Genomic DNA, 13,263 nt, shown 5'->3' on the forward strand with positions numbered 1-13,263 from the left:
AACAACATATGAATATATAGTTTATATCTGGGCTCATATATTTAAAATGTCATTTAAAATATATTGACAATAAAGAAAAGCTTTAAAAAAACATTATTCATGGCAGCACATATAGATACAGGCTTAGCATATAAGCAACTGTTACTCAGCTACTGTAAAGTGCTAATGAAATCAATATGCCTAATTACTGTCAGAACAATGACAAAAGGTTCAAAGAAATAGTTAAAAATGCCGTGGCCAAATGCTACTCTTGTATGCAAATGTGCAGCAATCATTCAAGAAGGAGCACTGTACTGCACCTCAGGACAGATTTTTCTGCTTCTAAAAGAGTTTAAAATTCACCTGAGCAAGAAACAACCAGAAAAAGTTATAAATTCAACTGGGTAGGAAATTTGGATTTGTAGTAACTGAGGCAGAAGATATCACCTAATTAATACCATGTATTTTGTTGCATTTGCCCTTGCATTTTTCCACACAAAATATCTTCACTCTAGATATCTAAAAACATATAATGAGCTCACCTGGACAGAGTGACACACTTTAGTTCTGGCATAACTTCCTGTAGAAAAAAATTAACATTAAAAATGAACAGGACAATCAAAACAAAGTCAAGGAAACATTTCTTGGACTTACTTACAAGAACTGAACACTATAGGTAATGTAATATAATGATACACTACTATATATACATGGTATAATACCACACTATAGATAAACACTACCTTTAAAAAAACACACAAAACCTTTTTTTTTTTAATCTCATTCTTACAAAAATATGCATTTAAGAGAAGAAAAAGAGTAATAATCTCCCTCATTCATGATATCTAGCAAGAAAAACTGTCGACAGGACAGATTAATAATGAGTTCAAATTTGAAAATGATGATTGCTCAAGCACAACAGAACATGAAGGGCTGATAAGGAAATATATTATAAGATGAAAGTTACAGACAACGAAGAACATAAGAAATTTATCAATTTTGAAACAGTTTAACAAAATCCATTACATTCTTTTGAATTACAGCCATAAAAATAAGTTAGGAAGACAAAACAAGTATATATTCCTAAAAATCAATGAGAGGACTGTAGACATAACTGAAACACAAGCATATGCTACCAAAATAATATCAATTTCTTGAGGAAAAATAAAGCAGTGTTTTTAGAAAGTTACAGTAAAAACAGACATTACTTTGTAGAAGTAGGAACTAGAACTTTAATCTACCCATCGTTATTAAAGCAAACAAAAAAGGAGGAGCTGTGTCAATTTGCCTACAACAAAGAAGTTTAATAGAACTATATATTTACCTGAATTCTTCGAGGAAAAAAAAAATAATGGGCACTTGTAGATAGCACAAAAATACAATGTTTACCTTACTTTATTACACTCAAGATTTTTTCACCACTGAATTGCTGATTTATTTTGCTTTCAACATAGGTCTGACAGCTTACTGTTGTTTGAACATTTACCAGGCATCCCAGAGATTCTCAGGTAAAACTACCAAATAGTTCAATAAATACCAGTACTCCCATTATGCAAGTCTTAAAAACAAACAAACAAACAAACAAAAAAACCAAGTTATTGCAAATAAATACCTTGCTATAACTTTATAAATATTTAAATAAAATTATGATAAGTATAGGTTAGCCCCCTGAATATACAACTAAACTAACAAAACCGTGGTCTTTTTTTTCTTTCAGAAAAGTAGTTCAGAAAGCTAGGTTTAATTTTGAAAAGTTATGACTCCTACAGATTGCTTTTACAGCAAACTCAAAGCACACTATCTTCCGTTTCCAAATGTTTTGTACTAATTATACATCTTTGATTAGTTAATGAGTGGTAGAATTAAAACTGTCTTCCTCCCCCCCCCCCCCCCCCCCCCCAATGTGAAGGTATCCCTATGAGAAAATGTACATAGGCTCTCAGACTGCAAAGGTCAGGAGGTTTATGAGATCAGGAAATTCTCCTCAAATCCTTTCTCTTCCCAGAAAGCATATACAGGCTTCCCTCTTTCTAGAGCATTGCTTTTCAACCTGAAGGGCCTTAATGTATTTATAATGGGCTAAGGAGAGGCAACTAAAATAATGCAAATTCATACGTCCTTCAGGGCAACAATGCATATAAAGTGTTTAAAGGCATCCACACCTCTACTGGAAAATTTAATGAAATTGTAATTGAGAAAGTGGAGGAGTCACTGCTCTAAAGACAAGATTTACTGTTCCTTAGTACAGTAGGTATATTGTTTTCCAAAGCCATGAAATTACTTACTCTATTCAAAGGCAAAAGAGAACATATTTCTGTTGTTTCCTTTAAATTGATGCTTAAGTACATTGGTGCATATTCAAACTGGGTTATATTTAACAGCACTCCAGCAGTGTGGTGATTTTAACCCATTTGCTTCCTTACTGTGCAACTGCTTTTAAAGTGTTCTCAACCTGCTCCTCTCTTTCTCTATTTTTTTAAATAAAAAAATTTCCCAAGTAACCAACCAAGTATCACCTGAACATTTCCACTACTGTGACTCATGAAACAGGTATTACTGTTCAGCCCAAACTCCAATTCAGATAATATGATTACCAACACTTCTCAAATCATTTCAGAGAATGATGCATTCTGCCCTTCCTACACTAAGCTTTTTGTGTAGTAACACTGTACGCCACTATTGCATGCATGCATTTTGCCTCATACTGTATTTCAGTAAAGTGACTATATGTAATTTGTGATAGATTTTGCCACACCGAGTGTTATAGGTGAAAGATTTAAAGTAGAATGTCTATTTAATGTAATTTGGGAGAATTCTGCCCACTTATTAGCATAGCTTCTACAACTATGGCATGCCAGGGTCGATTTACAGTTCAGAAAGCTTAACAAATCCTTGGCATAACTCTGAAAACTGTTTTTTTTTTTTTTTTTTTTTTTTTTTTTAACTCCAGTACTACAAACAAAAAGTTGATAACACGTTAGCACCAACAGAAGAAAGCAGCATTCTTACTTTGCTGATATAAGTGGAATTTTTCCTTTTGCATTTACAATACTTCATTAAAAGAGTCTCAGCACTTTTATGGAATCCTCTCTTGTCAATCCATTACTAAGACGTTCTGTAAAGCTGGATGAGGTACTTTGATAAACTTTTAAAAACATCTCTCATCACAATGTTTTCATTAGCATAAGAAAGAAGTGAGAAAGAGCATGAAGAGGAAAAAAAAAGGAATTAAACATTTTCACCACCTGTCATTCTACAGTTAAGGGACTGTTGATATCTTTTTGTATAAATTTATACCTTTACAAGTGTAACACATGGATGAGAAGTCACTTTACCTTAATACCCGTTGTGAAAAGGCCTCCCGAAAACAAATGATTAAGACAGCTTTTTTTGTTCATTAGTTCTGCCCTTTTTTTTGTGTGCACGCTTCTGGCTCAACCAGCTATATGTAAATACTTCAACAAGCAAAGTGTTCGTAACAGCCTGATTGGTTCTAGGTTTTGGGTTTCTTTTTTTTTAGTTCAAAACAAAAGGAGAGCATGCTTTTATATTAACCTATTGCACAATAAATTACTTTTCCATTAAAGTAATTCCACCACTAGACTCAATAGCTCTAGAGAACCCATGTTGGTCTGTTGGCTCAAGGACTCTAATTAAGCCATTACGTACAAATGTACTGAAACAGCCTTGGAGAGTTCATGAGTAAACAATGCTTTAAAAACAAAAACCCTCTGTAATAAAATACAGTACAGCACACAGACGATATATCATAATGGCTCCATATGGAGCTGTTACAGACAACAGTAATGCATTTAAAATATTTATTACGGGCCTTTTTTTAAATTGTAGTTAAAAAAATCGCCAGAGGATATTTAAAGCATAAAAACTACTTCAAAGGTTCTACCAACGAGCTGATTTATAATCAACAAAAATAAAGGAATGAACAGTGCATCTGAGCAAGCACTCCAGCCCAGCCCTAACCATAGTGCGAGGCCACTGCAGTAACCTCTGGCCTGTGTTCACAGGGTTACTGGGACCTTGGGAACACTAACGGCCGTACTGAGGAAGGGTGGAGTATTGTCACAGATTTCTAGCTTTCACTCTGAATTTCTCCCTTTGTGTAGTCTCCTTCTACTGTGAGAATGTTAACATTCTCACAATAGTTTTATGTATGCAACAGAATACAGATTTCTGTTATTAATCAGCCTTCTAAAAATATAAAAATATTTGATAATTGTGAAAAGGTCCTTTCAATCATACTTCAATTTTCACAGTTTTAATAAGGAATATCTAATTAGAACCATCACTTTAGAACTATGATGTGTATTCAGTTGATTTCATGTAAAGAAACAGTTAAAAATGTATTTACTAATCTTAAATAGTCGAATTGCAAAAACATACAATCTGACAATGTTGTCATGTGCTCTTTCAAAGAGTGCATAGGACATTTCTGCAGCAGTCAAAACAGTAAATTCTTTTGATGCAATCCCAGGTTGAAGCTGTAAACATTCCCAATTGCAGTTTCTTGGAAACTTCTCGTTCCCTTCAAGTTTTTATTAGCGAGTTGCACTGGGCCTTCCCCTGCCATTTTTTTCAATCAGTTACGTACAGTCTCATCATCCATCTTTAACTCCTCCGATTGTTCCAGACTACTCATAACCACTTCTTCATTAGATTCAGCGTGGTAATCCATTCCCTCCAGTGCACAATACCATCTCCCACACACCACCGTCAGCGAGGCACCCAACACATGATCTCGAGAAGCAGGCTTGTAAGGAAGTCTGCTATGCCTTAATGGGATTTCCTGCAGGCTTTGGATCATAACCATATAGGAAAGTAGCTGCTATTACAAGAATGGCTCCGAAGAAAAAGACACTGAATAGAATAGAGAGGGGGGGGGGGAAAAGTCAGCCGTTTTTAGTTGACAGAATTTTATTAGGTAATACAATTCAAAAGAAAGGACATTATTCCCCTGAGAATATAATAAGTTATATCTGTCCAATTTATAATGAATGAAGTAATTTGCCTTATTTTCTTGGAGAATTATATAAGAAAAAATTGAATGGAATTAACAAAATTGCATCCATGAACAAGCAAAATAATGTAATATTTTATTGACATTCTGAAAACTAAACAAAAATATAGTTTCATGAAGCAACTGACAAAGGAATAATCAAACCAATCTTATATTTCTTTCTTTTGACCAAAGCGCCATGCAAAATGCAAGAGGAAGCTGAAGAAGTGCAACTACTGTGGTTATCTAACCATTTTTAATGTTTTATGTGCATCATGTCAGAGTTAGGTTTGCTTAGAAGTCTGAAGTTTGTGTCAAAACAAACCACTACTTCCCAAGAACCAGTCTGCAAGTCAGTAAATCTTATTTTTTGGGCTATTATGACAGATACATAAATATTTATACAACAAAGAGATAAAAAAGGCATCTTCTGTATTGAAACATAAGGGTCTTTCATAGTATTTAGATAACTACAGGTCTGAAACAAAATAGCCAAGGCCATTAGACAATAAATACGTATTTTAGAAAAGAACCCTGTCAAAAAGACATGTTAACAGTCTGATTTTCTGAACCAAACACTAAAGAACAGTCGTACATTACGCTGTAAGCCTTCAGAGAACACAGCTAACCTGTTTCATGTTTCACTGCAACACATTTGAGCACTTAGGTACTTCTATCTATTATCACAATCAGAAATGTTTGTTGAAATGAAACAGCTTCTGTTCAAATAATTTCAATGTGCATAAGCAACATAATAAAGATTAATTCTGATTAACAACTCAAGTTTATCAAGTTTTATTAAATGAGAGAGCCAAGTTTTGCATGCTGCTAGTTGGCTCCACGTCATTTAACTATTTACCAATGTTTCCATTCTGATCATACTTGCAGAGGCTAGCAATTACTTATTAATTTCCAGTTGAACACAAAAAATTCTTAAACCACATTCCACATTTGTTTTTGTTTAACAGGACAAATGTAGACTACTTATAATCTAAAGTCTAAAGCGTTCCTTTTTTCAGCCTCCAATAGTTGTTCTAATTCCTTTTTTTGAATGTTAAAATAAACTCCTGAAAACTTTGCAAATACTACTTTTAGATAGAAATAAGTTTCTTTGTATCAGAAATAAAACTACTGAAGATTATTCAAAATACTTCTACACTTTGAGTACGCATAGCATACGTAGGTCCATTATAAGCAACAGTAGGTCCTATTAATGTATCTGAAAGTGGGCACATTACTTTTATACTCCATACATTAACATGCACTGCCAAAATAAAAGTCATAATTCCAGAACCTATCAATGTATAAAACAGCAGTGCACATAGCTACTAAAATCAGATTCACAAAACGTCAGGTTACAGTGTACTGGGCCTGGAAGCGTACACTATTTTTCTCTCTTTCTTGGTTAAATATTTTAATTTATAAATATGGTAATGGCTCTAGGGGGGGACAAAAACCAAAAAAACCTTTGTCTTTGGACTACTGGACATCCTTGGGCAACTAATCCCTGTGGTATAATTTCCACATTTGTCTGATAGCAATGATCTCTTTCAGAGACTGCTTTGAGATTGGATGAAAAGCCATACAGAAAGATTATCATCTCTTTTAGAAAATTAGAAATTTTTTAGAAAATTTAGAAATTAGAGACAGGCAATCCCTTTTTCACAGCCTTATCCAGAAGAGCCAGCGGGGGGAGCCTGGTTCAAAGTGTAGAGCCATACCCATACCAGCCAAGTATCAGACCTAAAGAGAAGTGCTTCATCACAAAAGCAAAGTAAGACCCAGAGAACAAAAAATGGGAGAAAGGGTGAAAACAGGGTTAGAACAAGGCCAACTAGAACAGAGAAAAGTACAAGCTGAACAAGCTGAGGGAGAATGAATGGAGAGGAGAAGATATTTGGGTACATTAAAGAACAAATGGTAAAAAAAAAAGAAGAGAAAGGAAAACTGAACTAAAACACAGAGGCAGAAAGAGAGTGGTTCATCAAAAACTGAGAGGAGATGCTCAATTATTTCTGACCTATGAGGGACTGGATCTTAGAGAAAATTAAACCTTGCCCTCTGTACTGCAAAATTTAAGCATAAATTATGGCATATTATAAAACTAAACTTTTATGTGAAGGTTTAATCTAAGCTTTTTAGGAAGTGTAGCTTGGATTGTTTTTATTTATATTTGCATTTGTATCTGGTAGCCACTGAATTTCCAATAATTTTTTTTTTTTTTCAGTACACATGGAAAATAACTCTTACCTTGTAGGGACAAAATCTTGTAGCCAGAAATAGGAAATCAGTGTTGACAGTATAATAGAGAGAGATGTTGCAAACCCCTTTAAAATGTTGTCTGCATATTTTATAACAGCAGCAATCACAAGGCCTCCAAGTGCCTAAAAAAGACTGAGGTTCAGCTTTGCAACCCAATAATTTCAGTGAGAGCATCTATTTTAACAACATGCACTTACTTAAGGAAAAGTTTCTGTCTAGCTCTAGGAGCATTACATTTATTTCACATGATACAGCTATGCACTGTTGAAGGTAACGATTGGAGGAGTTCTTCATTCTCCAGCAAAAAAATCACTGATCATATTACCAATATTAAATTAGTGGAAAATACTTCTATACACATTTTTAGCCACAGAGGAAGAACATATATTCTATTTTTTTAATATTACAAAAGAAATAATATTACATACTTTCATTTTGCACAATACTTAATCATAATATTTGTTCAAAGTTTTCCAGATTTTTATTTATTTAGAGGTTTATTCTAATAGTGATGGACCAGACTTTTGACTGTAGGATTCTCAATAGCTTTAAGGACAAACATTAGTTTCCCCTGTCATTTATAGGAGAATAAATCCCAAGTGTCTTCACAGAAACATGTAATTTTTGGTATCTTACCTGTAGAATGACAACTATCCATGTGAGTTTATTATATCCTTGAAAAAATCCATTCTTTGACAGTTGTTCTCCATCATAAATATATACACCCATCAATCCAAATATGCTACCAAAAAATCCTGAAAGTGAAAGATTGATTGATTCAAAAGCTTCACATGAAAAAATATGCAAACAGGTTCCTTGTCATCACGGTCTGCTCACCTATATAAAGTTTTAAAACAGGACTGACATTTCTAATACCACCACGTTTAAATGCAATCAATGTTCAGATAGAAATTCTCTTTTAAAAATAAGTTTCCATACTTATAACAGCTTTGATTGTTTCCGTTAGGGCATTGTTATATACTTATCTTACACTGCTTCCTACTGGAATGGGTTGATTTTTGTTTATGGTATATAGTCAAATTCACTTAAACAGTTTCAGTTCTCCTGAAACTAGTCATGACCACAGGCTGAAGTCACAGTATATTCTGGAGAGAAAAACGGGTCAGATTTCAGAGGAGGTGATGGTCACTGACATAGCAAGAGAGGGACTTACAAGTTTGCTAGTTCAGACAGTGATCTGGGAAGTGAGATTCCTCAGATCCAGTATCTGGCGCAATGAATGTTTACTAGTGGAGACTTAACTTTGTCAAAAAAAGAAATTAAGCTAAGGTAGAGCTTACTTGGTGAGAAGGGTGCCCTTCTAGAAGACGGGAAACTGGTTCTAATCCCCTCAGGCTTCTCCATGGTTGATGGAGGCTCTCACCCTGAGCAGGAAGAGGTGGGGAAACGGCTATGACCCTGAACTTCTGTGAAAAGCTGACCTCTATTTTCACTATATTTCTTTGCATCTGAAAAGGGCATTGTTTTGAGCTAAATAAAACCTTTCGCTTGACATGAAACAAATTTGTTTGCAGACAAAAAAAAAAAAATTTACATTTGGTTCAAAATAAACCAATTGCTTTTACTTTCTGATTGATCTGCCAAATTCAAAAGAAATCAACTACTCACAGATCTCTAATATGAAATATTGGTATGTATTAAAAATTCCATATGAAGACAATTTTCCAAAAATTATTCAAATAATTGTTTTTCAATTTATTCTGCAGGAATTCCAAAGGATATGAATATGAAAATCAAGTTAGATGCATGTTTTTGTTGTTTATGTTTTAATAAAAGCTCTATTTAAAAGCTCTTGCTTATGACAGACTTGCTCCTGAAAGATATACAGTCTTGAGTGGGTAACTGTATTTTGCACTTGCAGAAAGGAGACATTAAAGTATTTTTGAAATTGTGATCTCATATTTTAAATATTTTCTAAAAGGTGCATCAGGAAATCCTCTATGAAATATGACAAAATTCTTTTCATTTCTCACCTGAAAGCAAACCTAAAAGGAAAAACATTCTACTAAATTCTGTATTGAGGCAAATAAAGATCACTGAAAAAGTAAAAAAAAAAAAAAAAAAAAAAAGTTTTCTAAAAAAAAAAAAAAAATCCAAGTGATCTGATTCTCACAACTATCACATTTATGTCTTCATACCCCAGGACCCCAGTTACACACTACCTTAGGCAGTTTATGTGAAGGGTCAATCTGTTTTGATCTCATTGTTTTCACAAGTTATTGGAACATTCAACATATGACCAGGCCAACCATCTAACCGATAAACTCATCTGATTTCATATGTATTTTTGTGCATTGTAGAAAAGAAGTCTGAAGAGTGTTTTGTAAGAGATCATTGACTTTTTCAACGATTATGAACATTTATTTGGAAATTGTTTCAGATATCTGCATTACCATGTGCCAAGGTGTTTTTAGCATGGAAATTCATAATAATAATAGTCAGTAATAGTTGTCAGCCTCTCTCCAAAGTTATCTGAATTGGCAGCCCATATTTGAAAGAAGCAAGAATTGATGCTTGGGTTTTGCTTCCCACCTATTCCAAATTCAAAGCCATTCAAATTATATGGCAAACAGGTACATGGGGCTGTAAAAAGAGGGGAGCATAAAGGACTCTCTTCAGCCATGGGAATCAGGGTAGCTAGCTCTGGCCGGGCAGGGTGAAAATGGTCACAACAGCGTGAAGCCACGCAGAAGCAGTATGGCTCCCAGCGTGAATACACTCCCCTCTGTTCCTGCTCTTGGCTTTCCTTGGCAACAGATTTTACATTATAGCTCCAACCCAGCACCAAATCCTGCCTCAAATCCTCGACCGAGCCCCAGGCACCTGTCCTTCCCTGCCTCCAAACATTCCCTAGCCTATCTTTTCCTGATGTATCCCTAACACCCTGTTCAAGAAACCTTAGTTTTAAAAATACACAATTTCAACGAATATTAGCAGTTAGTAAATAGAGGTTTGGATTCCCTCCTCTACCCTCAAGTTTCAAAATATTACAGACATGTAAATGGATAAAAACAATCAAAACACAGTTCTGCATATTAAGTGAAACCATTCTTAATTAAAATACAACAGGAAAAAAAGGGGGGAAAAAATCTTGCTTTTAATCAGACATTATTGACCATACCTCCAACTACCTAATGGGGGGGGGGGGGAGGGGGAGGGAAGCACCATTGCTTTTTATTATGGTACTTCATTACATTCTGCCAGCCTCAATACACAGCCCTGATCCAATAAAACATCTTCATGACTTAATTCTACAGCTCTTTGGTTTTTATCAAGAGTCTGTGCCAAGGTACTGGAAAGTTCAAATTCTGCCAAAAGCATTTATCTAAATATACAATAATTATACTTATTGCCTATAGGGAAAGACTAAAGGGAATCCATTCAAGGAAGAAGGGCCACTCCAACAATCAGTTATGCAACAGAGGAACAAAAAGATATTACTGTTGTGGACTTCAAACCTCATAAATTGGACAAGATTGCCTTGAGGTGAGGAAAAGCCCATTCAAGAAGAGGGCCCAGTTCTGCCACCATTAGTGTCTAAGTTTTCTAGATGCAGAATTACAAGTAGAAGATATTTCTTTATCAGTAAGTGCATAGTAGGTAAGGCTATTAGAATAGTACAGCTCTGACCTTTGTACTGAAATAATCACAAATTGTTACCTCAGTTCTGCTTACATATGAAGCAGGGCTTTTTTTCTAGTTTGTATTAAAAGTACCAACCTATAAAAACTGTCTACCCAGGTGTAAGAGAAAAAATATTATAGTGTCTCAAAATACTGATTTAGAAACATATTTTGTTTTAATGCTCCTGCATTTTCCAAAAAATTGTCAGATGAATTGCCAGTGCTTTTGAAATCTATGGAAAAAAAAACTGAATTAATACTATTGTGCATATATATAAATGAATTCAAATGAATTAGTTTAAAAGACAATCTTTTTAAACAAAGGATACATAGAATCCTGCGTAAGACATTCTATAGTGCATTTTAAATATAAATTCAATGATCCGACTCTGTACGAACTTACAAATATTCAATAATCAAGTTAAATCAAGAACTAGGTTGAGATCAAAAAGCAATTCTTATAATTCCAGCTAGCAGAGTTTACAATACTCTTATTCCAACCTTTTAAAAAAGTTCATTTACGCAGAACACTGAAATGTTTTTGACATTTTTACAGATGTTTTCTGCACATTTATCTTAATTCTTCTAAATGCAGTATTGCTCTAAGAGATGACCAAATTCAAACTTACCAAGCTGAATGTTTCTGATCCACACAGACTGTTTAGTTTCCTTTAAAATTTTCTCAAAATAAACCCCAGCAAATCCACTAGAAAAGCATGCTATAAGAACTGCCATCAGGCCTACAAACTGAGATCCCGCTGAATGTTCCTTAGCAGCTGTTGCTTGAGAGTCTGAAGGCCACTGGATGCAAAAACAATTACACAAACTTCACTCATAAAATTAAGTCATGAGCATTCATAAAATGCAAGTTTGTTTTCTAGCAATAGTAACAGTTAATAAATACAGACAATCATATGCTAGTACAGTTTTATATTTTGCACTGTACATATTTTTAAAGAACTGCAAAGCCACAATTTTTCTTTCTACATTTCAGTAGGGAGTAAAATCGGGCCTTAACTGGGAGAATTCCCATTGACTTACAGAGGCCTAGGATTTTATCCAGCATGTTTTATAAGCTGGCACTGTTTCTCAGTCACAGGATGACTTTTATCCTGGTGATGCACAGTGACTGACTTCTGCCATCTACCTGTTTTCTACAGAAATATAGGCACACTCAGAAAACCTTTTGTTAAGACAGGATGAACTGTCATTTGAATATGCCTCTCTTCAGTGATTATGCAGAAAACTAAAATAAACTGAATTTTGTGAAGCTAAATCTCACCATCCACCTAATGCTTGCAGAGTAAAATGCAAGGCTGTGGACAAAAATATACCGAAGAGTCTGTTAAGTACTATCAGAATTTTTGGTTCTGAAATTTGTAATTATTACATTTAAAAAGTACTTAAAATTTGATCCGTAGATTTAAGTTTTAAATAAAAATTTCTAGGATATGCTAAAAATTCTTAGAATAGTCTATTCTCATGATCCTGCTCTTTGAAAAGTATGAACTGCTGTACCTGCATCAATTTACAACAGAGGCCAAATTTGCCTCTTAAACAGGTTCAAATGAATTTACCATGCTGAAAATACAGCACGGGATAAGCAGCGGGCCTGCGCTGGCACAGAAGTTCTGGGAATCCAAATCCTTGACGTCAGAAGAAGCGTGCTAGTAAATATTGCTATACCTGTGATCATCAGGTTGCTCTGGATGCCATCTCATCCTACAGTAGAGCACTGGGGCTGCAAAGAGGTGTTACCTTTTGCCTGTGAGCCATATCTGGCATTCTCTAGCCTTCGCCAGTTGTGATTTGTAACTCCTGGCCATACATTGGCTTTGGTGTGCTGCTGCTAGAATCAGGAAGCTGTACAATCATTACAGAAATCCACGTTCCTTGAATAAACACATTAAATAAATACAAGCCATCGTTAATATTTACCTGCACAAATGCCACTCCTGTCATCAAGATTACTAATGAAAGCCATTGGTATACACCCAGTTTCTTGCTTAACATGGACACAGAAAACAATGCTGTGGTAAGAATTTTCAGTTGATAAGTAACCTAAAAAAAACCCAGAAACAGTTATTATCACAATATTCATGTTTTTGTTTAAAACCTGCAGAGAAATCCAAATATACAATACCTGATATGTGGCTGCATCTAGGTTTGACAATGCTACATAGAGCAAGTTATTCTGAAGAGTGTAAATTCCTGATGGAATAGCAAGTTTGAGAGTTTCCATGGGCTTGTTAAGGATTTCATCATGCAGCACTCTGTTCAGAGTCCGTAAATTGCACTCTACCCAAAGAAATAATAAAAGAAACAGATATTCACTAAATGCAAGTCCTTCCCCTCCCTCCCCAA

At 34.7% G+C, this 13,263-nt stretch overlaps 1 protein-coding gene across 7 annotated transcripts in view; it reads right to left on the reverse strand.

The window, feature by feature from the left end:
* SLC35A3 (solute carrier family 35 member A3) overlaps window positions 1–13,263 on the reverse strand; it is a 28,062-nt gene that overhangs the window by 1,518 nt on the left and 13,281 nt on the right. For 5 of the 7 annotated variants that reach the window (XM_064515847.1, XM_064515845.1, XM_026094272.2 and 2 more), the window contains 6 exons: window positions 13,043–13,197; window positions 12,838–12,960; window positions 11,529–11,700; window positions 7,892–8,010; window positions 7,244–7,377; window positions 906–4,854 (listed from right to left, as the gene is read on the reverse strand). In XM_064515847.1, the coding sequence (XP_064371917.1) occupies window positions 4,764–4,854; window positions 7,244–7,377; window positions 7,892–8,010; window positions 11,529–11,700; window positions 12,838–12,960; window positions 13,043–13,197 (794 nt within the window). In that variant the 3' untranslated portion in view covers window positions 906–4,763. Of the gene's footprint in view, window positions 1–521; window positions 560–905; window positions 4,855–7,243; window positions 7,378–7,891; window positions 8,011–8,556; window positions 8,641–11,528; window positions 11,701–12,837; window positions 12,961–13,042; window positions 13,198–13,263 lie in introns of those variants that run through there. The other 2 variants (XM_064515846.1, XM_064515848.1) reach the window with 2 other exon arrangements.

The sequence above is a fragment of the Dromaius novaehollandiae genome, chromosome 8 (genome assembly GCF_036370855.1).
Source record: "Dromaius novaehollandiae isolate bDroNov1 chromosome 8, bDroNov1.hap1, whole genome shotgun sequence".
NCBI lineage: Eukaryota > Metazoa > Chordata > Aves > Casuariiformes > Dromaiidae > Dromaius > Dromaius novaehollandiae.